The following is a 27,184-nucleotide window of genomic DNA, read 5'->3' as shown; positions in this document are numbered from 1 at the left end:
GTGTATGTAAAAAGAGATAATGAAGATGCCAGGTGTGGTGGCGCACGCTTGTAATCCCCATGCTTGGGAAGCAGAAACAGTAGTATCGCGCAGGTTCAAAGCCAGCCTCTCTGGCTTAAGAAACCCTGTTTCAAAATAAAAATATAAAAAAGTAGGTGTCTGGTAGTGTAACCCAGAGGTAGAAGGGGTTCCAGGAACCCCAGCACTATAATTAAAAAAAAAAAAAAAAAGATAATGAAGAGATATAATACCATATCTAGGTTATAGCATCTTTTAAATCATTTTTTATTTTCACTTTAAACCATAAATGCTATCCAAATTTTGCAACTTTTAATAAATTATTAAATGACTAAAAATCACTAATCTAAACTTAAATTGCTATGGCTGTATGCAAAAATAAACAGGTGAATCATGTTTACTCTACTCTTTTTACTATGGATTTCATAAAAATCATATATTAGAATGAATAATCTAAATAAGATGTCACTTTACATCTGTATATAAAACTTCACCTATTTCATTTATGGAAACAAAACCAGGGTCTAGTGCATTATAGGAAAGCACTCAACCTCTGAACCATATTCTCAGCCATCAAAATTATTTGTATTTTATTACAGCGCCATAACATGAAGAAAGTATGTATTATTATTTTTGTTTCCTATATAATGGCTATGACAAATTCTTAAAATCTGTACAGTGAAGAATTAGCAAAAATAATATCCAGATGGAAAAACTAATTGACTTGCTTAAAGCTATAAAACTGGTCAGAGTAAACCTAAGACCATAACCCAATTCTCTGAACACTTAAACTCAGGGCTTTCCATTTTATCATATTATTCGGCTTATATTCTCTATAAAACCAAGTAGATAAAAAGAACATGTACAAAATAATGAAGTAACAAGCTAGTCATAAAAATAACCAATTATGTATAGGGTATATAATAAACCAACAAGTAAGACAGTATTTTCAAAAATGCTTACTGGATATTCAAGGAGATCTACTGGCTGTCGGAAAGGCTCCGAGTCTTCACACTGAAATATGAGATTTAACAATTCTTGGCACTGTTTCTTCCATGCTTGAATATCATAAGACTGAGCCCTGTTACGTAATCTTCTTCTAGGCTGATGTTCCTGAAATAAGAACATGCAAATATATCAATAAATTAGCACTTAAGTAATTTTTTTTTTGGGGGGGGCAGTACAGGGATTACAGGGCCTAGGGCATGGTAAATAAGCATACTACCACTGAGATACATCCCCAGCCCTTTTTATTTTTGAGACAGGGTCTTGAAAAATTGTCCAAGCTGGCCTCAAATATATGATCCTATTGACTCACTCTTCCAAGAGAATGTGGGAATATAAGTGTATGCCACAAAACCTGAATTAAATTTGTATTTTTTAATGCAGTCTTAGGTAGTTAGGTATAGGCTGAGCATCTCTTATCTGAAATGCTTGAGACAGAAGTGTTTGGGATTTGGGAAACGTACATAGACTTTACTAGCTGAGCACCCCTAATTTGAAAATCTAAAATCCAAAGATTTTGAGCATCAGTGCTAAAAAGTTTGTTTTGTTTGTGTGTGTGTGTGGTACTGGGGGTAGAACCCAGGAGCATTCTACCTCTGAGCTCTACCTGCAGCCCTATTTTTTATTCTTTATTTTGAAACGGGGCCTCATTGAGTTGCAGAGGGTCTCACTAAGTAGCTGAGGCTGTCTGTGAACCACAATCCACCTGACTCAGCCTCCCAAATGCTGGGTGAGTCACCACACTTGGCTAAATTTCGGGTTTTTGAGCATTCTTAATTTTGGATTTCCAGAATAAGAAATGCTCAAGTTGTAACACATAGTAATTCAAATATAAAATAATACCATTACCTACTTTTGAAAAGCATTCATTTTATGATTAAAACTGACTTTAAAGTCATATGTAATCTGTCTTAAAAAAAAAAAAACTCTTTATAAGTTCTAATTTATATAAGCACCTCTGCAAAAACAAAAACTTTACTACCTTTCTTTTTCGGGTAGAAGTTCCTGGCACATCAGCATCTTTCTCTTCTTCCTTTGAGGCAAGAATGTATCCAATTTAGAAAACATTCTAGATTTTACTACACTCAATACTTACTCCTTTATACTTATACATTTGTTAAAAAATATTAACTACAATATTTTATAAAAAGGTAATTTTCATAACAGCCATTACCTAAAAACTATAATATATAAATTTTTTATATACAACATACCAATATAGAAACAGTACATACCTCAGAGTCAGACAAAACTTTCTTCTTCATTGAATTATAAAGTGGAATTATGTTATAACAAGTCTGATCCCTAAATAACAAGAAAATGTTAATATATATAATTAGAACCATGAAGTTTTTTTTTCTTTAAAATTTGCTTCTAATTTTCAGGTACAAGTTGAGGCTACAGGCTTTCTCCATTTGTTGACTCCAATGCCCTGTTGCACACTCATCTGACCCTCTCTCTCCCTTCACATATCACTTTTATTGTGGTATCAGTGAATAGAGTAATAATCAACTTGGAGAAAAAAGTTTCTTGAAAAATAAGTTCAGTATTCTGACGGACTATGTAAATATTTGTTCATAATATTATTTATTATTCATTAAATATATATTTTAATATTATACGGTCCCTTGAGAGAGATAATAATTTTAATTTTATTACATTAAAATAAAGTTCTCATGCCGGGCATGGTGGCACACGCTTGTAATCCCTGCGCTTGGGAGGCAGAGACAGGAGGATCGCGTAGGTTCGAAGCCAGCCTCACGCGCTGGCTTAGGAGACCCTGTTTCCAAATAAAAATGTAAAAATAGGTCTGGGAGTGTAGCCCGGAGGTAGAAGGGCTTCCAGGAACCCAAGTACCACAAATAAACAAACAAACAAACAAATAAAAATAAAATAAAGTTCTCAGCTCAAATGGCAGACATTCACTTATTATGAAATTTTGGAAGTTGATGCCAAGTCAGTTTATTACTCAATGAGAAATTTTAGATAATGATCTTTCCCACTTGTAAGATTATTTGGCTAAAGAGAGAAAACATTACACGTACAACAAATATTACTATTTACTCAACAATCTAACTGAAAAAAGAATCCACGAAGAATACAACTGTTATGCAATTTTTGTGATTTTATGACTAATACTAGCCAATAAAACTTTTTTGTTCGCTTTAGTTTTTTAGTTCCTTTTTTTAGTGCATGTTTTTGTTTTAGATACAGGCTATTTTGAAAGGAACTATGTTCAAATGACAGCATATAACATTATGCATGCAAACATATAATTATGTAATTGTTTCTCCCCCACCCCCCGGTCTGTGGATGTAACCCAGAGGCATTTGACCTCCGAGCTACACCCCCTGCCTAATTTTTTATTCTTTAATTTTGAAACAGGGTCTCACTCAACAGTTACGGAGGGCCTCACTAAATAGCTGTCCACGAACTGCAATCCTCCAGTCTCAGCCTCCCAAATGCTGGGATTACAAAAGTGTGTCACCATGCCCGGCATGTAATTGTATTTTATAATGGATATTTAAAATTATTTCACATTTTAAAATAGTGTCACTATTACAATTATTATAATATAAATAACTCACTTTACAAAATGTAGAAGAAGATCAGTCACAAATTTAGCAGATTTCACAATTGGGCTTCCCGGCTCATTAAATGTTCGTGTATTATGCTCTATGTACCGAACTTCCCACATTAGGGATGAGACCCGCCTTTAAGAAAACAAATATCATTCATCAAGTTACTTTTCATTTGACATATAAGTGTATTGTGTATATGTGTATGTATAAATAACTATAAAATAAACAAGAAATAAAATAAAATAAAAACAAAATGTAGAAGCCTTAACCTCATATTTAGAAATGTGTACAAATTTAAAACTATGATATTCTGACATTTTTGTTTCAGTCGTAAAATAATCACATCACTCAAATCTTAATATTTTTAAAGAAACTGAAGCCCATTAACGTTAGAGTATGAAAAAAGGAGCAACATTATCTACTTACACAGAAAACATCTGGACTAAGACTCATTGGACTATGAAGAGTGGTCTTTAGTTTTTGTTTTTCCTACTTGTCATCATCATGGTATCTTTTTATATATATATATATGAAACAGTTTTAATATAACTTTTATATATATATGAAACAGTTTTAATATAACTATACCACTAGTAATCAAAGTGAAAAGTAATTGACAGCCTGCTTATGAGACATACAATATACACGAGTGTGTTAGTTTACAAGAAACCTAAATGAGGATTATTTTTCTAAAAACTTTAACAATGTTAAAAAATTCAATGTTAAAAATTCTTGTGTTATATAAAATATTTCTGAAAGTAAAGAAAAATTCAAGGATGACTGCTGAGAATATCATACAATGTGGCACAACTAAATTATATAAATTAATTGTCGATAGAGAAGCATACAAAAAACACCGCTTCCAATAAATTCACAAGGTTCACTCATTATAAGAACAGTAGAATCATAGACAAAGTCTGTGTACCACCTAAAAATATTGTATGTAAAATAAGACACTAGAATAATACTAGCAGGGCAAACTGAGAGTAGTTTAATAAGAAAGCCTAAAAGCACCAGAGGAAAAACAAAATACAAAGAAGAAACAAAGTTTTAAACATTGAAAGACAACATGGGCAAATAATGCAATTCAGGGTTATAATTATATCATGAAGGCTGGAAAAAAGTGAGACACACACACACACACACACACACACACAATTCCTAATTGGGCTAATGCCAAAAAGCTTATTTAAGCTATAACTTATCTTGAAATAAATTGCACTTTAGCAATTACCATGATCAGCAGTGTTTTTGTGAGAAGTATATTCACAGCAATTAGTTGGAGATGCCAGCACCTTATTCTTTTTCTCCCTCTAATCCTCCCATGTCTTGTTCCATCTCTGAGGCACTAGGTATAAATCCTAAGCTTTAGCAATTTAGGTTCTAGGAATACAGTTAAGAATTTCTTCTCTACTTTTTCTTTTAAACTTCTAACACATCATTGTATAGAAAAAGACTTAAAATGGCTGGGTGAAACATGTCACAGGGCATTTTCTTCTTGTCTCTATGCTTTTAATATGTTATCAATAATGAAACAGCAAATACACATACCAAGATCAGAAAAATCTTTTAACGCTGAAGTCTAGTATCTTAGATGTTGCTCAAGTGGTTTACCATCAGGGGTATTCTGCCCCCTCCCTACCCCAGGATATATCTGGTAATGTCCATACACATTTTTGGTTTACAAAAGTATGAGGCAGCTTCGGTAAAGATACAGGATGGCCTGTCACAATAGAGAATTTTCCAACCCCAAATGTCAGTAATGCAGCTGCTGAAAAATCCCGTAACAATAAGAAATGGTGTTTTCAGTGCCAGGCAGAAAAATAAATTTAGTAATAAAAGAACCAAAGACATGTATTATTTAGAAGAGAATGAGTACAGACTAGAAATAAAAATGTTCCCAAGTTAAAACAATGAATAACGGAGAAGACTACAGTATACAAACTGGTCACAAAAAGAAAATAATAACAAATTGTTATAAAAATTAAAATGTTTTTAGTGTACTAGAGCAAAGACATAATTTCAAAATGTGATTTCATTATGTGAAACTAAAAATTTAACAAATATTTTAGGCAATAAAATTACAAAGTGTCCCAACATTATAAACATAATCTTTATCAAAATTGTTAACTGGAGTCAGGCATGGTTGCGCATGCCTGTAATCCCAGTGCTTGGGAGGCTGAGACAGGAGGATCACAGGGGTTCAGAGCCAGTCTCAGCTACTTAGTGAGGCTCTCAGCAACTTAGTGAGACCCTGTTTCCAAATAAAATATAAAATAGGTCTGGGAGTATAGCCCGGAGGTAGAAAGCCCCTGGGTTCAACCCCTAGTATCACCCCCCCCCAAAAAAAGTTAACTAGAAGATGGAAATGAACTGCTATTGTGTCTAGCTTTCTAACTCTAGTTTTATTTCACACTAAACTTCCACTATGAAAAATTGTCTAAGTCATTTCTATTTGTGTTTTTAATAAGCTGAATATATAGAAAATAAGAATAAGATAAACAATTTTTGATACTTTAAGAAAAACCAATGAACGAAGATATTGGTATTTTATCTAGGAGAAAATGAAATACTTTGACTTGCTTTATAAAATATCATGTGAAGAAAGTAAGCACCAAGTTATATCACATGTGGAAAAAAACTGTTATCCAAAGTATAGTTTACAAAAAAGTACCATAAGCATTACAGGCAACTTGTGAGAAAAGCAGACTATCATGTCTAACTCCAAAACTACTGAATCAGATTCTGAATTGTAATATGATCCCCCGGCGATTTGTATGCACATCTGTATACACATAAGGCTGAGAAACACTGCTATGGAAGATCAGCAAATGGGTGAAAGAATCATTGAACACTCCATAGGTAAAAGCAACATCAAATGGTTCTAACCTGTAAAACCTGTTTTCCAGTCTTTGTTTAATTGTACTTAGATCCGTTGGATATGCCACTACAGTGCAGTACATGGGATAAGCCTGTAGATCCACAGGAGCCACAAATGCTGAAGCAATGTCTAAAATTTAAAAAATTTGTAAGTTTATTTTTGTACGTTTAAAAAATCCAAGAATTCTGACTAAAGTCCTAATCTTTATAAATATTAAGTCTGGCACTGTTCTTTCATTAAAAAATATGCAGTTTGACATAAACTGTCATTTTTTATTACCTACATTTACACTGCAAAATTCTAGGCCCAATTTTTATGGCAAGTTGGGCATGGTGGTATGTGCCTATTATTTTGGTACTTGGGAAACAGAGACAAGAGGATCACAGGTTCGAGAAGAGCGTCAGCAACTTAGCAAAACTTGCAGCGACCCAGCGAGACCCTGTTTTGAAACAAAAAATAAATATGCTGGGGGAATAGCCTGGAGGTAGTGCCCCTGGGTTCAATCTCCAGTACAAAAAAAAAAAAAAAAAGTTTGTGTTGGTGGGGGCAATGAGGAACTTAGATGTAAAATACCACTGGGATCAATCCCCAGTACCAAAAAAATAAAAATAAATAAAAAAAGAAAGAAAGAAAGAAATGGCAGATAAAACTGACCTATTAACATACACATACATATACATACATTTCTATAATTGATAGCTGGTCATGTCTTTGATGAAGCCATTCTATCATTACCATATTGTATTCAAACATAACCTCTGACCTCTCTCAAATCTTATCTCATTATTACAACATTATTCTGTGAAGTATCAGGCAACTAGAGAAGAGGAAACAGATCCAAAAGTTTTTGACTCAATATCACTGACTCAAGCACACACAGTAAACTCATAGAATAAAACCCAAAATATAATTAAATCACTCCCCATTATTTTACTAATTCACATATAAAAATACTTCATATATAAAATACACAATTATTATGATAACACTTATAAGGCCATTTTTACAGGGTATTATTTTTTAAGAGTTGGAGGTAGATCTCTGTTATAAAGTGCATTCCTAGTATGCATGAGGACTCAAGTTTAATCCCCAGCACCTCAAAAAATTTTTTTCTTGTAAAATTCTGATTTTAATTTCTTAAGATCTGTTTCTTTCTCTTCATACTCATACTGTTTTCTTGCTTGGCTCTTTAAAGTTGATTCCTACTGCCAGAGTGGGTCTCTAGAAACCATCAGTCTAATTTGTAGTTACTTTGGAAGCTCAGAGTTCAGATAATCAAGTTTTGGGGTCATTGTTTAGTTTTTTGTCCTTTTTCTTTTAATGATGCAAATCAGTTCATACACTTTCTTCTCTCCCCTTAAAAAGATTCTCTTGTGTATGTGTAACAAAGTATAAAAAACAGTATATTCATCATATAATTAAAATTTAGTTTTGAACACTTCCTCCAATTCATATCATGTCAGCTTGAATTCGTTAGAGTTTCCCAAACTGGGTTTTGGAGGTCCCAGATTTTCCACATAATTCTGGCATTTATGGGAGGTAGTTACTTTGATATTCAGCTAGAGTAATCCCATTTTTAACTAGGTAAGTCCTGTGTAAAACTTCATTCAAAAAGAGATTCCAGTTAAAAATGTTTGAAAACCAGATATGATACTGTGGAAAAAAGAATTTTTGTTTGAAAAAGTTAGTTTTCATTTAATTTGCTTTCTGCCAGTTTTTTTTTCCCCTATACTCTTGAGTTGTTATTACTTACCTAGTGTCATCAATTGATTTATTCCTGCAACAATTCTTTCACATTCTTCATCTCTGGGGTTCGTACCCCATTCTCCATCAAGTGGTTTATAGATTAATGACCTGCATTCAATATCAGTTAAAGGAACACTAGTCCCTAGTTCTTCGGGAAATACAGCTGAAATATACATAGAAAAACAGATCAGTGGAAACATCTGTATTTAGATAAAATTTATAAAGTAGGATTGATATTGCCACAAAACTAAAGCATAATTACATAAAGAACTAGTAAATAAATAAAATCCTTTATTTCGTAAGAGGAAAATGTGTTTAGGGTAAATTTTAAATTGTTGTGATGATGACGGCGACCAAGTATTGTAGACTGAACCTGGGGCATTCTACCTCTGAGCCACACCCCTAGCTGCTTTTTTTTTTTTCCCCTTTATTTTTTAAACACAGCCTCACTAAGTTGCAAGTTGCAAAGGGCCTCAACAAGTAGCTGAGGCTGGCCATGAACCCATAATTGTGTTTCACACTCCCAAGTACTGAAATTACAAGTATGCACCAAAATGCCTGGCTCTTTAAGTTATTTTTAAAAGATTAGATTTATAAGCCAAGAGTGATGGAACACTATTGTAATCCCAGTATTTGGGAGGCTGACACAGGAGGGTCTCAGATTTGTAGCCAGCCTTAGCAACTTAGTGAGGCCTTCTTTCAAAATAAAAAATTAAAATGGCTGGGTGTAACTCAGAGGTACACCACTCTGGGACTCAATCTCCATTACCACATACACACAAAAATGTTACATTTATATATCATTTTCTAAGTCAGGTGTGGTGCCACACAATTGTAATCCTAGCATTTGGGAGGCTAAGACAGGAGGATCGTGGTTCATAAACCCTTTGTAACTCAGTGAGACCCTGTTTCAAAATAATAAAGAATAAAAAAATAGGATTGGGGGTGTAGCTCAGAGGTAGAATGTCCTGGGTTCCATCCACAATACAAAAAAAAAAAAAAAAAAAAAAGATGATCATGGTTACTTTTACAAAATCATACCTGAAAATTTGCTCTAGAATCAAGTTATGGGTGAAAGAAAGAATTTCTATAAACAGATACAAATCTCAATGTTTTCAGAATTTACTACTGTTTTCCTACTGTTAATATATTTTATCTTGTAGCAAAAGTAGTATGTTAACCAATATAAAGAAAAATTATAATCCTTTTATGCCACACCCACCTTTTCTCGATATAAAGATGTTACACTCAAAGCATATAGTAAATTCCCAAATCCCGAGTGCATCAAAACACACTATGCAAGATGGTGGTTATGATTAATTATAACTACTCTTCATTGAGTTATTTTATGTCTCAGACTATTAAATTTTTACACATATGTCTTATGAGAAAATATTTGATTTAAATAATCAGAGGCTAATTCCTAAGAAACTGAGGTTTAGAGAACAAGATCATAGAGAAAACAGCAGAAAAAGTATTAAGAATCTATGTCTGACTCAAAGATCTGACTTCTTTTACTCAGGATTGAATCTAGTGGTATTCTCCCATTGAGCTACATCCCTAGCCCCAGTATTCTGCCAGAGTTATAAAATTCTCTCACTCAAATTCTCATTTTAGGATTGAATAATAATGAATAAAACACTTTCAAATTTTGTTGTAGTAAACTAATTTGAATCTTCCTTGTTAGCTATCAATTTTAAGGGGCCTGGAAAATGTCTACCTTGTACATTGATACTGCTCAACCTTTGGGGTTATTGATGCCGCTCAATCTTTGGGGTTTACAATATGTATTTTCTTAATAAAATTTTCTATTTGATCTTTACAACAAGCTTATATAGTATAAAGTTAAATGAGAAAGCAGACCAGTTTTCTTACTGACTTACCATTATTAGGTATAAGCTCCATATCCCAAGGACTCATTTTTTCTGTATCTCCATTGTCCCAGCTTTAAGAAAGAAGAATTCTTATATTTAAAAAAAATCTGAATACTGTACCATAATTTTTATGAAACCACATTATAAAAACGATTGCCTATGTTTAAATTAGGAAGAATTTCAAAGCAAGCCTGATCTAACTAAAAATACAACAAGTATTTACTTACCAAACATTATAGCACTGAAATAAACTATCAGGATATTCAGGTTGAAGAGGTTCTTGGCTTTCAATTGTTCCAAACCACCAGGCATCATCTATAACTGATCTGAAACGGTCACCTGCACAAGAAAAAAAAAGCAATCTTATCACTCCCAAATGTGTCTATTATCTGCTTTTTCCCCAAAGTATGACTATAAGATACAGAAACTGCCTGCAATGATTTCACAAGATAAAAAAGTGACATTTTCTGAAAATAAGGAAATCACATAGTAATAAAAATAAGTAAAATCAGACAGTATTCTTTAACTAAAGAAATACTTGAAGTGTGACTTACCAATTTCTAATTCCATTTCTTAGATTTCATTAGATTGAAGAAATTTACTTTTAGGTATTTCTACCAATCCATCATTTTAAGTTCATCATTTGAACTATATCCAACAAATACTCAAATCTCTCATTATAACTACTTTTTTTTTTTTGGTGGCTGTACTGGCATTCTATCTCTGAGCTAAACCCCCAGCCCAAAGACATTTAAAATAATCCAACTTGCCCTACATCATTTCAATCACCTATTAATATTTTCACTTTCCCTCTTCTGATAAAAAAAATAAAACCGCATCCTTATAAAACAGAAAACACACCTTTTGTCTACTTATCCAACTGCATTCAGCTATTGTCATATTAAACTGCCTTTTCACAAAGATCCTAATAGGCTACAAATGCTATAGCCTTTTCCTATCTAGATCTTCTCAGTGTCCTCTGTATTATATTAAAGCTACAAGGAACTATCTTTTTCTATAGTGTTTTTTTCCCTTCCGTGGCTTTTCACAGTACTTACTGAAAATTTCTTATGGCTAGCATGGGTGAATGTGAAAGACAGGGTTCAAATAAGGTATGCATGCGGCTTAATAAGTTATTTTTTTGAACTCCTTTATCCTATCTGTAAGATAAAAGTATACACCTATAAAGAAGTCAGCCCTAGCAACTTAGTGAGACCCTGTTTAAAAATAAAAAGGGCCAGGAATGTGGCTAAGACATAAAATGCCCCTGGGCTGAATTCCCCAATGCCAAAAATAAACAAATAAATAATTAAATTGAATGAATAACAAAATAAAATGGATGATGTTTACTTATGGTAATTTGAGTAATGCCTTCTATAAAGGTGATTTTACATTTTTCAGCACACAGTTAAGGAAGAATGAGTCAAGTTACCATAATTTGAATCAGATGTATTTTCAGGCCCATAATGAATTTAATTTTTACCAAAAAATTTTAAGTGCATAAAATAATTGAAAAAGTTAGTCAAAGTTAAAAAAAAAAAATGCTAAAGAAAAGTAGAACCAGGAGTTAATAGAACACATTTTGCTTGTTGATACATACACACAAAATTATGTATATAGGCATAAACATGTTTTATATATGTATAAATTTTGAGTGGGTATACAATGGATCTAAGTTTAGATTTATTATGAGATTAAGAGATTTTATTTCTCAGATGGTATATTGGTTATATTGAGCTTATAGAGAAGTTACATTATAATTTAATAAACCATATTCTTGAATCGCACCTTGCTATATAAACATTTATGAGTTTCATATACCTACACTTCTTATATACCCCCACACACTGATGACTTTAGGCTAAAGAGGAAGAATTGGATAATGCATGCTAAACAATAGTAAGACTAACAATAACTGACAAAGAATAGTCTACCTTCAGAATATGCCTTAGAACTTTTCTGAAGAAAGGGTAAAAATTACCATTAATTTAACAGTAAATAACAATTTGCAGGTAATACACTTCTTTTAAGACATTATAGACTAAATATGAACTTTAGTAGAAATATTAACATATGAATATTTCCTAAAATTACAAGATCTGAAGGAAAAAATTCAGAATTTTATCACTTGAAATATCTAATTCTCTCAATTTTGTCATTACTGAACTCTTTCAATATAACTACATAAAAGCTATGGTTGGTGGAACACGCTTGTACACTTTTTTTTTGGTGGTACTAGAGAGAGAACCCAGGGGACTTCTACCTCCGGGATACACTACCAGACCTATTTTATATATTTTTTTAAATTTGGAAACAGGGTCTCTTAAGCCAGCTGAGGCTGGCTTCAAACGCGTGATCCTCCTGTCTCAGCCTCCCAAGTGCGGGGATTACAAGAGTGCACCTCCATGCCCGGCGCTTGTACGCTTTTAATCCCAGCATTTGAGAGGCTGAGAAAGGAGAATCGTGGTTCGCAGTCAGCCTCAGCTACTTAATGAGGCCTTCTGCAACTTAGGTGGACCCTGTTTCAAAATAAAGAACAAAAAATAGGGCTGGGGGTATAGCTTGGAGGTAGAATGCCCCTGAGGAGTTCAACCCCTAGTACCGCAAAAAAAAAAAAAAAAAAAAAAGGTGTTATATCTAATCCATATTGTTTTTCTCATAACTATGTAAATATGATTTACAACTAAGCAAAAATGCATACAATTCTATTTTAGTAGTTATTTTTCCCTAAAATTAATAATTGCTTCATTTTTGTTTGGTTTTCTATGCGTTTACAATTAAATCTTTCTATATTTTTCTAACGGCTCAAGCTGTGAAAAACAACATAATTTTTTACAAAGTCAAATTTGTTTGATGATAGCCAGGCATGGTGGCACCCACTTGTTATCCCAGCACTTGTGATGCTGATACAGGAGGATCGCACAGGTTCGAAGCCAGCCTCAGCTACTTAGTGAGGCACTCAGCAACTGAGAACCTGTTTCCAAATAAAATATAATAGGTCTGGGAGTATAGCCCGGAGGCAGAAGAGCCTCTGGGTTCCAACCCCCAGTAACCCCTACACACACATCAAATTTGATGATTTATGAGCTCCATTCACCGCCCCCCCAAAGATTTCCCTAGTGAAGAATGTATTCTAGACTGTTTATCTCCTAGACTTGATAGAAATCTGTTATCCTGAGACTTCTGTTGACTAGGAATTCTGTCTTTTTCTGAACTGCTTTTTTCTAATTTCTCCCTTCCTTACTTCTGCTAGCCCTTCCTTCCCTCCCAAATTTACAAAAACAACAAAAAAAGATATCACCATGTTAATATCTTCTAATGACACTGGTAGGAAGATGAATTGATTTGAAAACTAATGTAATTTGCCAAATCATATGGGCCATTGATACACCTACACCACACTACTCCAGGATGACAATGGCTTTGTTTGAAAATTTTAAGATACCTACTTAATGAATATCACATCCCTTTATATATAAACTAATGCATCTTAAATACCTGGAAAACTATGAATTTTAAAATATCTTTAACACTTGCTTACAATATTAATGATTATTATAGTTAACAAAAAAGTCAAGTTAGGTCGTATTCCAAATTAAAACTCATTTCTCTGAGAATTCTTTGGCTTTGAATATGAATTTCATTATTAACACTTTTATATAAATACTTAATTCAACATGTAAAACAGCTAAAAGGAAAAATTCTAAATATTCTCATAACAGTTATTAAATATAAAATACTAGAAATTTAAACATCAACTAAATTAATGTATTCAATATTAAGCAATATTTAAAAATACCTGACATAATACCTTTCTTTGCTTAATATATTACAAACAGCAAGAAGACTTACCTGATTATCATTTTCTAATTTATGAAACATAGTAAATCACTTACTAAAGGATAAAAAGACACATTAAACACCCATGGTTTCTGAATAAATTACCCACCTATATTCCACCGCCTGTATTTTGCATCATCAAATTGTTGTCTCAAGACTAGGAAATCTATAACGTCAGGCATATCGTGGTATCTAATTACAAATAAAAACAAATTATTAGCTCACATACCTAAAAATATCTAAAACATGTTCAAATTTATCTAAATCATGAAAAACAATCTAAAATACTAAGAAATCACTGTGCCTTTTAATAATCCTTACTTCATGGTAAATGATCCGCCAGTCAGTTTACCAGTATCAGGATCTAGAAAAGCAAGTTTAAGGCAGCAAAGGGTAGGTAATCCCACTTCATACTTTATGCCAACTATTTTCATCAATTCTTGTTCCTAAGATGTAGAAAATAGGAAATCATCTTTACAAAATAAACCACAAAACAGATTGCTAAACAATAAGGAAAACACAATTCTTGGCCTTAATCATCTTCTGGGTAGTAACTATTCCGCTTCTGAATATAAACATTCAGTGAGCTATGTCCTATTACTTCATAGTCTGTAGGTTGCACTACAATTTAAGAAAAAGTGTAAGTTTTCCAACATTAATTTCAAATACCTCTAGATAATTTTGTACTGCTACTGACAAGCATGGAGATACTCATAGAGTTCACAAATAGAAAATTTACTATAGAGCCAGGCATGGTGGCGCACGCGTGTAATCCCGTGCTTGGGAGGCGGAGACAGGAGGATTGCGCAAATTCAAAGCCAGCCTTGCTGGCTTTAAAGACCCTGTTTCCAAATTAAAAAAAAAAAAAAAATATATATATATATATATATTTATATATATATATATATAAAATAGGTGTCTGGGAGTGTAGACTGGAGGTAAAAGGGTTTCCAGTACCACCAAATAATAAAATAAAATACTATAGACATTAGTGCTATATTATTTCATTATGGTAAAATATTGCACCCAATTCATAACATGTACCAACAAGTATAATCCAATCTCATATTTTTTTTGACTGAAAATTATACCATTCTAATCTAGGACTGCTTATTGATACAGTTTCATATAGTTAAAAAATAGTAATCCTTGATGCAATTTTCTCTCTAACCTACAAATACTTCTTTTGGGTTAAATAATAAATCAATCCCATACCCGCAGTTCCATCTTATGCCACGGCTGTTTTTTAGGATTGATACTGTAAATTTTATTTTTCCGGGCCATTTCAACATATGCTTCATGTCCTTGTCGGAAATAATAAACCTATAAAGAAAATAAAAGCCACCGTTTAAAAACCTGGATTTATTTACAAGATGCAAGGTATCAAATAAAATTCAGGGAAATATATAATGTCCTTTGGGGCAACAGAAATTCTAGGATGATTTTTTCCTTCCATTTTTCAAGTTGTCTTTTCACCATTTAGCTATAATCAAAGTGTTCTAAATAACATTACTTTGGGCATATACTTAGAAATCTAAGATGAAGCACTATTTTTTTATTTCATCATGTTAGTCTTAGATTCAAAATAAATCAATCTGCCAGATGTGGTGCTGCATGTCTATTATCCCAGTACTTGTGAGGCTGAGATGAGAGAATGACAGGCTTGAGTTCAAAATAAAAAAACAGGGCTGGGGTATAGCTCAGAGGTAGAAAATCCCTCTGGGTTCAACCCCAAGTACCCCCCCATCTAATCTATTTGCATAATAAAATCACTTGTAACTAGGGATCATAATAGATTTATATTCACATATTTTTTTTAGCAAGCAATTTATACATACATAGAAACCCCAAAAAATGAAAACGTAGTTAGGCATGTTGGTGCACACTTGTAATCCCAGTACTTGGGAGGGTGAGACAGGAGGATTACAGGTTTGAAGCCAGCCTCAGCTGCTTAGTGAGGCCCTCTGCAACTTAGTGAGACCCTGTTTTGAAATAAAGAATAAAGCTGGGTGTAGTGGTGCAGGTTTGTAATCCCAGCATTTGGGAGGCTGAGACAAGGAGGATCGCGGTTCAAGGACAGCCTCAGCAACTTGGTGAGGCTCTTTGCAAGTCAGTGAGACTCTGCTTCAAAATAAAGAAAACAGGGCTGGGATATAGCTCAGAGGTAGAAGCCCCTGGATTAAATCCCCAGTATCGGAAAAATAATATATATTTTAACATGTATTTTATCCAACTTGATCTTTAAAACACAAGTGTGTGTGTGTGTGTGTGTGTGTGTGTGTGTGTGTGTGTGTGTGTGTGTTGGGGGAGGTACTGGGGTTTGAACACAGGAAAATTGTACCTCTGAGATACATCCTCAGCCCAATTTTTAAATTTTTTATTTAGAAACAGGGTTATACCAAGTTGTAGACTGCTTCACCAAGTAGCTGAGGCTGGTTGTGAGAACCTGTGATCCTCCTGCCTCAGCCTCCCAAGTATTAGAATTACAAACATGTACCATCACAAGGCCTACTTAACACACATATCTATGTGTGTGGTACTGGGGATTAAACCCTCGGCTGTTCTACCTCTGAACACCTTTAGTCCTTCATAATTTTTTTTTTTTTTGAAACAAAGTCTCACTAAATTGTTGAAGGCCTTACTAAGAGTTGCTGAGGCTGGCCTCAAACCAGTGATTCTCCTCTTTTAGCCTCTCAAGTACTGGGATTACAGATGTGTACCACTTTTCTGGGATTTTTTTTTTTATTTTACAATAAATCTTAATAAGGTGTATGCCAAATATTTATCTTCATTTCATGAAGATCAAATTTAATTGACTCTGACAACTGCCTAGTACTTAAGTGCAAAGGTTTGACTTAAGTATAATTCTCATTAGTAAAATTTAGGAAAGCATCTTTAAAAATGCTACTAAGTTTCGTAGAAACATTTCAGGATAGTCCCTATCCTACTATTTTTGCTCTAATCATTACTGTTCCATTTGTTCAGAACTTCTAATGAAGAAATGTTGCTGAATAATGAAGATTTACTTATTTTAGCACTTGGTTAGCAACCAGCAAGACAAATTAAACATCGTGAAAGGGAATAATTCGACCAAAAATTACAAACTTTCTGGCTGTCTTGAAGTACCATAGTAAGTGTGATTTAGTCTCTTCTTGATGCTGTACAATCTGTTAAGACCTATCATTGTACTATACTTAACACTACAACAATGTAGTAATGCTCTAAATTCCTCATCATCGGAGGCAAGCAAGCATCTAAATAAATTAAACCAAGATAATAAAACTTTGTATATAAAATAAGGAGACATAACCCTAAATGAGAAATTCTGATCTAAATTCTTACACCATGCCCAGCTAAAATAAGCCATTTTTAAAATGCCAATGAAACATCAATTATTGCAACATATAGTAGGTTTAAAAAAGATTAGGCTGGCTGTGGTGGCGCACGCTTGTAATACCCGTGCTTGGGAGGCGGAGATAGGAGGACCGTGCAGGTTCGAAGCCAGCCATGCTGGCTTAAGAGATCCAGTTTCTAAAAATAAAAGTATAAAGTAAGTCTGGGAGTGTAGCCCAGAGGCAGAAGAGCTTCCAGGAACCAACCCTAGTAACACCAAAAAAAAAAAAAAAAAAAAAAAAAAAGATTAGATATTCTTCCTAATTGTACTTTTTTCATACACAGCTATAGGCATCCAGAATAGAATACCTTTATGAACCTGTAATAATCTTCTAGAGTTACAAGAGCTATAAAATATACTTAGTGCCATTGTTGAAAATTTAAAATAAGATAAATTTAAAACTTTAATAAAAGTACCTCATCACCCATCTGTGGAACAAATGGACATCTTCGGGGAATAGTATCTGTAATCCATGTTGAAGGTAACCATTCTTCTAATGTCAAACCATTTTCAGTTAGTTCTCCCACAGCCAATCTCTAAGAAAGTTTGGAATAATATAAAGTAATATTATCATAAGAGCACAACAGAGATAGTTTAAAATGAGGGGGGAGGATAACCTTTGTACAAAAATTTCATTCTTTAAGCATTAAAAATCTTATTCTGGAAAAAAACTGAAACAGCAACAATAAAGTTATTCAGTTTTTAAAATCTCTAATAAAAAAATTAGATGGTAAAACCAAAATTTAGACAACATTCATGAAAGTGGGTAAGACATCCCTACAACCCCAAGGTACAAGCTCTGCATTATTTTCCTCCCTTCCAAAATAACTACCAGTTTTATAAACATTCCCTATTATAAACCAAGATATACTTATTTAAATCCTAGTCTTAGTCAGAATTAGATATTTTTCATATGGGTTAATCAGTATTACAAGATATAGAAGGTGAATTACTTTCATGAGGTAGACATTCCATTTCTAAATAGCCTCAGAATGCCACCTGCCCTTCTTAAATATACAGTTCCCTTTTGGCACACATTAGCTTCTTCCTTCACTTCAACTCTCCAAAGATCACATTAAAAAAATAAAATGAAGCTGGGTGTGGTGGTGCACGCTTGTAATCCCTGTGCTTGGGCGGAGACAGGATCACGCAGGCTCGAAGCCAGCTGTGCTGGCTTAAGAGACCCTGTTTCCAAATAAAAGAGTATGAAAATGGGTCTGGGAGTGTAGCAGTGTAGCCCGAAGGTAGAAGGGTTTCCAGGAACACCAGTAACAGCAAAAAAAAAAAAAAAAAAAAAAAAAAAGAAAAAAAAGAAAAAAAAAAAAAAAGGAAATGTTGTCAAGCTACATCCCTCGCTTATGAGTTCTCATCAATAAAACGTTGACTCCTTTTTAACTTGAAGGGCACACTGGAATCCTAAACCTTCTCATTCTCTTTTTGCTTCCCAGCTGCCCTGATGTAAACCATGTTGCTTTACCACATACTCCCCACAAGGTGCTATTCCTCACCACAGGCTCAAGTCCAAAGGGCCAACCAATCATGGACTGAAACTTCTAAAACTGAGCCAAAACAAATCGTTTCTCTTTTGAAGTTAATTATTTCAAAAATTTTGTCACAGCAATGGAAAACCAAGTTGACACATCCTAGCCCAGGAATTTCCATTATGTTTTATTTAGAACAAGCTCTGATTTACCAGTTTTATATAATGACACTGTGTCCAAGTTTGTTTGAAAAAATTTCCTGACTGAAGAAAAAAAAAATGAAGGAAAAATTTAATAGTAATTTTAGCCTAAGTATAGATTATACTAGACAAATATTTCTCCCTATAAACAAAATATCTATGATGACTGATATAACAATAACTCTTATATGAAGACATGTAAGTTGTATATGGAATAAGAATAATCCTATCTACACTACAAGACTTTGCCATCACCAGGAATTATTATAAGGTAAAGTCTCTTTGCCCAGTAATTCTTGAGAAAGCTAGAATTTTTGTTTAAAACACATTTCTGCCATTAAGTTTGTAAGTTCCTATCAGTACTTAGAACCATTAAAAAACAGTGTACATCTCTCAAAAGTTCTAGCTTTGTGATCTGAAATGTTTTCATTTTGGAGGTATATCTAACTAATTTCTTTTTCTTTCTTTCCTTGGGAATGCTTCCAGGTCAAAGTACTCTCAGTCTTATCAGGAAATTTAAGATAAGAAACTTCCATTCAATTTATCTCTAAAAATAATCAAGTAATTAATATTAATAGATCTGGCAGTATTTCCTGCTTTTATCACACTAAGCACCTTGTTAGCCACACATCATTTTACAGAATGAGTACTATGTCTTTTACTTCATTTTAATCTCTCATGTTACTTCATAAACTATAAGCACTTGATAAATATTTATTGACCTAGTTTCATGAGCTAATGACATTATGTGTATATGTAACATATCATCTGAGATGTGTTTACTGCATCTCTGAAGATTTTAATTAGCATGTCCTATACTTACTCTTTTTGTTGCTTAATTATAAGAGAATCATAAGGAATATGTTTTCATTTGTTCACACATGCAGTTGTCTTTACTCCATCTATCATATAAAATAATGGCTCAGACTACATTTATCATTATTTACAAAGTAAAAGAAAAATACCATGTGTTTACTGCATCTCTGAAGATTTTAATTAGCATGTCCTATACTTACTCTTTTTGTTGCTTAATTATAAGAGAATCATAAGGAATATGTTTTCATTTGTTCACACATGCAGTTGTCTTTACTCCATCTATCATATAAAATAATGGCTCAGACTACATTTATCATTATTTACAAAGTAAAAGAAAAATACCATGGGCAAATGTGGGATTCTCTTTGGTAAAACTTCCCCATACAGAAGCAAGGAAAGAGAAAAGTAGCAACAGAGTCTAAAGTAAAGCAAATCATAAAAATAAAGCTGAAAAACCACGAATTCAACCAATGCAGATAAAAGAACACAAAGGATAGATGTACTTTTATGCTTTTTCAAAGCTCTCTGGGACTAAAGACCCTACAGTATGGTACTACTTAATTCTACAAATGGCAATTTATACTTAATTTTAAAAATGGTAGAGATTTTTAAAAAGTCTCCCATTCATTTAAATAAATATGCTTTCCAATTATAATATACTGGACATTGAAAATATGTCTCATACTGCATGTACTTCAGAGAAAAATTAAACCCTTATTTTCTTATTTTCATTCCCTCGTTAAAGAATTTCAACTCCATAAGAACAGACAGACCTTCCTTCTATATATACTTCTTTGTTTGTGTGTGGTACTGGGGATTAAACTCAGGGGCATTCCACCTCCGATCCATATCCCCCAGACCTATTTTTTTTCTTTATTTAGAAACAGGATCTCACTAAGTCATGGATCGCCTCACTAAATAGGTGATCTACGCCTGGAGGTGAACCCGTGATCCTCCCTTCTCAGCCTCCCAACTACTGAGATTATAAGCAAGTGCCACCATGCCCAGCTATATATTTCTTATGTTCTTTCCTCTCAAATTATCCACATCCTTAGAAAAAAGTAAACAAGAACTAACAAGTTTTTTTTTATCCAACAGTGGACTCACATTTGCCCTGTGTTCAACTATGACAAATTTTGTCATTCATCTTATGTGAAAGTATTCTCCCTCTATACATTCCTGTTTTTAGCAGTAACAATTAGGACCATTAAATTAAATGGCAATTAAATAAACAAACTGTTTTGCAGTAGTATGTCCTTTATATAAATCATAAAAAAATTTATTAAAAATCATGTATTATGACTAAATGCTGAATATCTGGACTGTGGTAGTATTGCTAGTAAACATTCTTACATGTTAGACATTTAAAACTTGTGTAACCTAAATGTGTTCTGGTATGCTTTATACTTCTGACCTTTTCCTATACCTGAACAACGTTCACAAAAATGTTCAACTACATGTTAAATATGTATGCTTTAGATCATTTTCATAGGAAAAAATGCTAAATTCACAATTTTAAAAGATCAACCTTTTGCTTTCTTTCTTTGGGTTTCTTTTTCTTTGGTGATAATGGTCCATCTTTTTCTTCATTTACTTTTTTCCTTTCCTTTTTAATATGTTTTTGCTTTTGTTTTTCAGATTCTTCTTCATCATCTGAACTGCTTTCTGCTTTCTTGGTTTTATGCTTAGGAACTTTCTTTGGTGGTTGTAAATTAATCCCTGCATCTGCAGTCCAGTCAGAGTAATCACTGGAATAGTCACTAGAAGAGAAGAAATTTAAAAAAATACATTAAGGATATAATTTTAAGGCTGTTTTATAAAAGTGAAGAGAAAGATCATAATTAAAAGAAAATGGGGCATTCAAAAATAAAAATAAGGAACAAGAGTGTCATCTATTCATAAATGTTTAACATGTTTCATAACAGTAATGAATCTAGTTTATAACTTAGTATTTTAAGTATAACACTCATAAGGCACAATAACAAGTAGACAGATAAATACATCATTTTGTAGATCTAAATGCAGTTTCCAATAAATTCTTTTCAACAGAGAAGACATGCCAGAAAGAAAATTTTGTATATTTTGGAAACAAAGATATTCTGAAATGCTGTTTCTAGTGGAGGGAATAGAGTCAAATCTGCAGCTTTACAGAGATTTCCTATAACATTTGAAGAAATAAAAATTCATCATTTACCTAGAACTGCCATCACTATGCCATGCTCTTTCTTCTTCTTCAGATGTTCCACCACTGACAGCAACCACTTCACCTTCCTAAGAGGACATTAAAGACATTTTATTGTATATATTTTTTAAATAACATCCTATGATTAGAGAAAATATCAGTAATAGCTTATAATACCAAACATATAGGTATATTTAAATTAAAATCCGACTTAAATTAGTTACAAAACTGCTTTTTTAATTAAAAAAAAAAAAGAAAAAGGAAAAGGAAACAATACTAAATTCAGTACTGAATTCAGAGCATCTCTCAGATGGCTAACCATTTTTTGAGTTTTTTTTTTTTTTTGGTGGTGGCACTAAAAATGGAAGTCAAGGGCCTTCTATCTCTGAGCTGTACCCCCAGCCCTAATGTGAATTTTGTTTTGAAAAGGGTCTTGCTAAATTGCTGAAGCCAACTTTAAACCTGTGATCCTCCTGTCTAAGCCTTTCAAGTACTAGAATTCCAAGTGTGTGTCAACATGCCTGGCTCAAATGATTAACATTTTTAAAGCCTCATATTTTTAAATTCTATGATATCAAATTCAAGAGTTAACATTTAAGATTAACTTCCATTCTGGAGACTTTTTAAAAAATTTGTGTTCTTTCTGTACATGAATTCAAAATCTTTAAATTAGGCACATTTATGTTTTACTTATTATTAAAAGTTGTACCATACTAAATAATCCATCTCTAGCCATATTTTATTCAAATAGGAGAAGATAGCAAAACACTGCTTCTCCTTAGTAAATATTTAAGTCAGAGAATATTAGGAGGAAGGTATTTTCTTCATAAAGTAGGGTTTGTCAAAAATCTTATAAATTACGCTCTAATAATAATAATAGCCCTTCACGTTTATTAAGCTTTTACTATATATCAGAAACCACACTATTATACATATATAATAATCTATCTATCTATCTATCTATATATATATATAAAATAATCTTATTTGGTCTTGACAAAGGCTTGTTGGTGATAAGTTTTTTCAATAAAAAAAACAAAAACTGAAGCTTAAAAAGGTTAAGAATTTTCTCAAGGTAGCACAACTAATAAGCAACAATGTTTAATTTGAAACCAGGCCATTTTGGCCAAAAGCCTTAACTTTCTGCAAGAATGGCTCACCATTATTACTTGCTGGGCATATTCAGATTATTCTTCAAGAAAATAACAGTATATATTCCTTTGAAATTTAAATAAAATATTTTGGGGTGAAAAATTTCCCATTTTGATGTCTTAATGTTAATTTTATGACTGTCCCAAAAATTGAAAACTAAGCAAATATGAAATGATCAAAATCTATTACATAATATTTTATTAAGCAAATTTAATCTCTATTCAATATAACCGCAAATAATCAAATGATTATTTCTATAGTTCATATATTACTTCCTCACATGGTGAGAAGCAAAATTACTTCTACACAAAAAATACTGAAGTAACGCCGGGCATGTTGGCACACGCTTGTAATCCCCGCACTTGGGAGATGGAGACAGGAAGATAGCGCAGGTTCGAAACCAGCCTTGCTGGCTTAAGAAACCCAATTTCCAAATAAAATATATAAAATAGGTCTGAAAGTTTAGCATTGAGGCAGAAGGGTTCCATCCCCAGGACCACCAAAAAATATAATAATAATAATAATAATAATAATAATAATAATACCACCAACAACATATTAAGTTCCTAAAAATGGAATCATATTTAAGTATATAAAGATTTAGTATTTAAAAGAATCATACTATATTTCTTTCAATATTAAAAGATTTTGTGTTGTATGTGTCTATCTGAAGTGTCAGTAGCCATTATACACTGGTTTAAATCTATAGTCCCAGTATTTGAGAGGCTGAGGGAGGAACAGAGGAGGCCAGGAGATCAAGGAGATCAGTCTGAGAAAAAGAGTGTCTCATTATGTTACCCAGGCTGGTATTAAACCCCTGGGTCTTTCTGCCCCATGTGACCATGCTTAGCTTGAAAGAATTAATACTGCCCTACCCATAGAGAATGTACTCAGAGCATTCTCATACATGTCTAATACTACAAGATAATATCTAAGATTATTGAATCTCTCACATTATGGGGAAAAGAGTGATGAGGATGAAAGAAAGGGTCTAAAGTGCCAAATAATATTGATTTGTGATTGCTAACCTTTGCTGAAAAATGTATAATTTAGTAGGAATATTTATGAAATTTTATACAGAGAATGTTAAATAATTAAATTGAGAAAGTGGTAAAGTGGTACGAAGATTAAAAACTAACCAAAATTATCAAATACCTATTGATCAGCTGTGCCATGATAGAGCATTGTGGTACCATTTTAAAAGCTTGGCTTTAAAGTAAAATGAACTCACATTTAAATCTGTTTGTTTAGCATTTTTGACCCTCAGATACTTATACTTACACAGAATAATCTATACAGATTTGTTTTACGGTTTTAAGATATGAACATGTACCATGTATTATTATAAGACCCAAAATGACATCTTTCGTTACATTTTTAATTGATAAAAGTCATATGAAAAATAAAGTCAATATAGAAATTTATGAAAGGGTTGAGATCTTACATCTGAAGAACTGGTGCCATTTTCTATCTCCTCCAAAGGCCTAGGAGTCTCTTCCAGTGCTGATCTTGTACGGTAATTGTGCTGATTTGCCTGTTGCTTTTTGGATTCCCCAAGATCTAGGAAATGCTCATGAGCATGATTCTGGAAGGAACAAATTTATTCACAGTATACTAAAGAATAGGTTTAAATTAAAATCTTGCGTATAAAACGTCCTTTATTTTTAAGAATACTTTAACATTATATCACCAGGTATGTTAAATTAACTGATTATGATATATTGAAATTTACTTGCAAACTGATAAAAACTAACTTTCTTTCTTTCTTTCTTTCTTTCTTTCTTTCTTTCTTTCTTTCTTTCTTTCTTTCTTTCAGTGGTACTGGGGTTCCTGGAAGCCCTTCTACCTCCGGGCTACACTCCCAGACCTATTTTTATATTTCTTTATTTGGAAACAGGGTCTCTTAAGCCAGCGAGGCTGGCTCCAAACCAGTGCGATCCTCCTGTCTCTGCCTCCCAAGCGTGGGAATTACATGCATGCACCACCACACCCAGCAACATTTTTTCTAAGTGATATTAGAGATTTATAATAAAAGACTAAGATAAGCACTGAGCTCTTCTGTATTGACACTAAATCCATAATAATGATACATGAATGACATGCTGTGGGTGATGTATAATAGCCAGAGGAAAATTGGAAATTAAAATGGTTATCATGAAACTATCTTGCCACTATGAGGTTAGGATTTTTGCTGGAGAAAATGTCTTCTGCAGCAGATGAGAACACATCCAAAAACCACCACAAAACTGACAAAGTCCAACAGACAGATAAATTCAACAAACATAAGAATATACAACTGAAAAATAAAAACTAATAATGCAATCTCAAAAGTGCGTAAAAGGACATCACATCCATGAAGTTAAGTACAGGGATTTACTATAGAAAACTCTAGACAGTTATGAAAAGACAATGAACTAGAGGGTCCTTAGAATAAAGAGTAACCATTAAATTTGGAGGAAGAAAGAAAGCAGGCTGACCACATAAACAGAAATGTTTGAGTGAACTGGAAGATGAAATAGAGGTTAACCATTACCCCAAGGCTTCAAGCAAAACCAAAATTTACAAAAGAAGCTTTCTGAGCTGAATAGAAAAAATTTTAAAAAAATCCCATATGAGGACATATAATAAAACTTGACGATACAAAAAAGGGAAAAACACTTAAAAGATTTTCTTCAAAGAAACAATAAAATAAACACGACTTTCACACAATAAAAAAGTACGTACTACATCTAACATAAAATAACGTTAACCCGTAATTATATTCTCACTGCTAAACATAAAATAAATATCTACAGACAAGGATACAAGAATTATTCCACATAGATTCTCTCTAAAGGTACTGCTGAAGGGTTTTATAATTTTGCAAAGATTCTGGGAAATATGTAAAGGATAAAAAGTGAGTAATGTTCAATTATAATGTCACAAATTACGAAGACTAATATTTCTTGTTTCTTCTACTTAACATTTCTACCTACTTGAATCCATGTCATTAAAAATTTCTATTTTGCATTTCTAAAGCTTTATCTGTAATGTAATTCTGTAAGATAAATCCCAAATCATAAAACATAAAAATTAAAATATTTTAATAAATGATGCATGAAAGGTAAAGTTGGTTGTCAACCAACAACCGTGTTCTCCTTCCACAACTGTGGATCATGTGACTACATTTTTGCCAGTGGGAAATCTGGCCCAATGTTATTAAGCAATATTAAAGAGCCGTTCTTAGCAGAGTATATATGTCCTTTACATCTTCCTCTTTGATCCTCCATCCCACAACCTTCAATAAGGATGGAATATCTTGAGGCAGGAAGTTAAATCCAGGAGGATCAGAAAAATTAAAAAGTTATGGTCCTCAACACTGAGAGTATTAAACCAGGCCTGGACCACTGACTGAGGACTTTTTATTTTTAACACGTGAAATGAATATATTTCCAAACCTGTTTAAGTCACTGTAACACTGCATCAGAAAACCATGTTTTGTTTATTTGTTTAGACCACAGCATATGTGGTAACTTGGGCCTGAAAAGAAGTTTTATAGGTTTCCTCAGACTCTGAGGCTCTGAAGCTTTCAAGTTAAGCTAGGGTAAGGGGAAAATAAATGAGTGATTTCTTGACATTTAGAATAATAAGTACACATCATTCTCTGATTAGGGCATGACCAATTGAAATCCAACGGACCCAAAAGTTTTGCCAGAATAGGATGACAGAGAAATCAAAAGTTTAAAATTAATAAGGATAAACTATCCCTCTTAATGGAGAAAATTAAAATGTTTATAGCAGTAATAGTTGAAATAATCTGATTATCTATAATAACAAATAAATAAAAAACATAAAAAATACACAGAAAAATATTGTACTAGAATGTGCAACCAATGGCAGAACTAAATAAAGCTCTCGTTTATGTAGATTATGATTTATTAGATTTAAGGAGTAGAGTAAAATTGGCATCTGAGGAAAAGGTTATGTTAGAAGGCAGAAAATGCAGACTAAAAAATTTTTGAATGGTAAATATT

At 32.9% G+C, this 27,184-nt stretch overlaps 1 protein-coding gene across 1 annotated transcript in view; it reads right to left on the bottom strand.

Moving 5' to 3' along the window:
• Positions 1-27,184, bottom strand: part of PHIP (PHIP subunit of CUL4-Ring ligase complex) — a gene marked incomplete at both ends in the record, with an annotated part of 114,241 nt that overhangs the window by 9,959 nt on the left and 77,098 nt on the right. The window contains 15 exons of the mRNA XM_080700666.1: positions 982-1,131; positions 2,006-2,056; positions 2,259-2,328; positions 3,612-3,737; positions 6,495-6,615; positions 8,240-8,395; positions 10,116-10,177; positions 10,334-10,445; positions 14,056-14,138; positions 14,268-14,392; positions 15,162-15,269; positions 17,757-17,876; positions 21,366-21,597; positions 22,032-22,108; positions 24,616-24,756. Coding sequence (XP_080556792.1) covers positions 982-1,131; positions 2,006-2,056; positions 2,259-2,328; positions 3,612-3,737; positions 6,495-6,615; positions 8,240-8,395; positions 10,116-10,177; positions 10,334-10,445; positions 14,056-14,138; positions 14,268-14,392; positions 15,162-15,269; positions 17,757-17,876; positions 21,366-21,597; positions 22,032-22,108; positions 24,616-24,756 — 1,734 coding nt within the window. The remainder of the gene's footprint in view (positions 1-981; positions 1,132-2,005; positions 2,057-2,258; positions 2,329-3,611; positions 3,738-6,494; positions 6,616-8,239; positions 8,396-10,115; positions 10,178-10,333; positions 10,446-14,055; positions 14,139-14,267; positions 14,393-15,161; positions 15,270-17,756; positions 17,877-21,365; positions 21,598-22,031; positions 22,109-24,615; positions 24,757-27,184) is intronic.

This window comes from Muscardinus avellanarius (genome assembly GCF_963383645.1).
Source record: "Muscardinus avellanarius genome assembly, chromosome: 8".
In the NCBI taxonomy this organism is placed as follows: domain Eukaryota; kingdom Metazoa; phylum Chordata; class Mammalia; order Rodentia; family Gliridae; genus Muscardinus; species Muscardinus avellanarius.
This window is presented reverse-complemented; position numbering and strand designations above follow the sequence as displayed.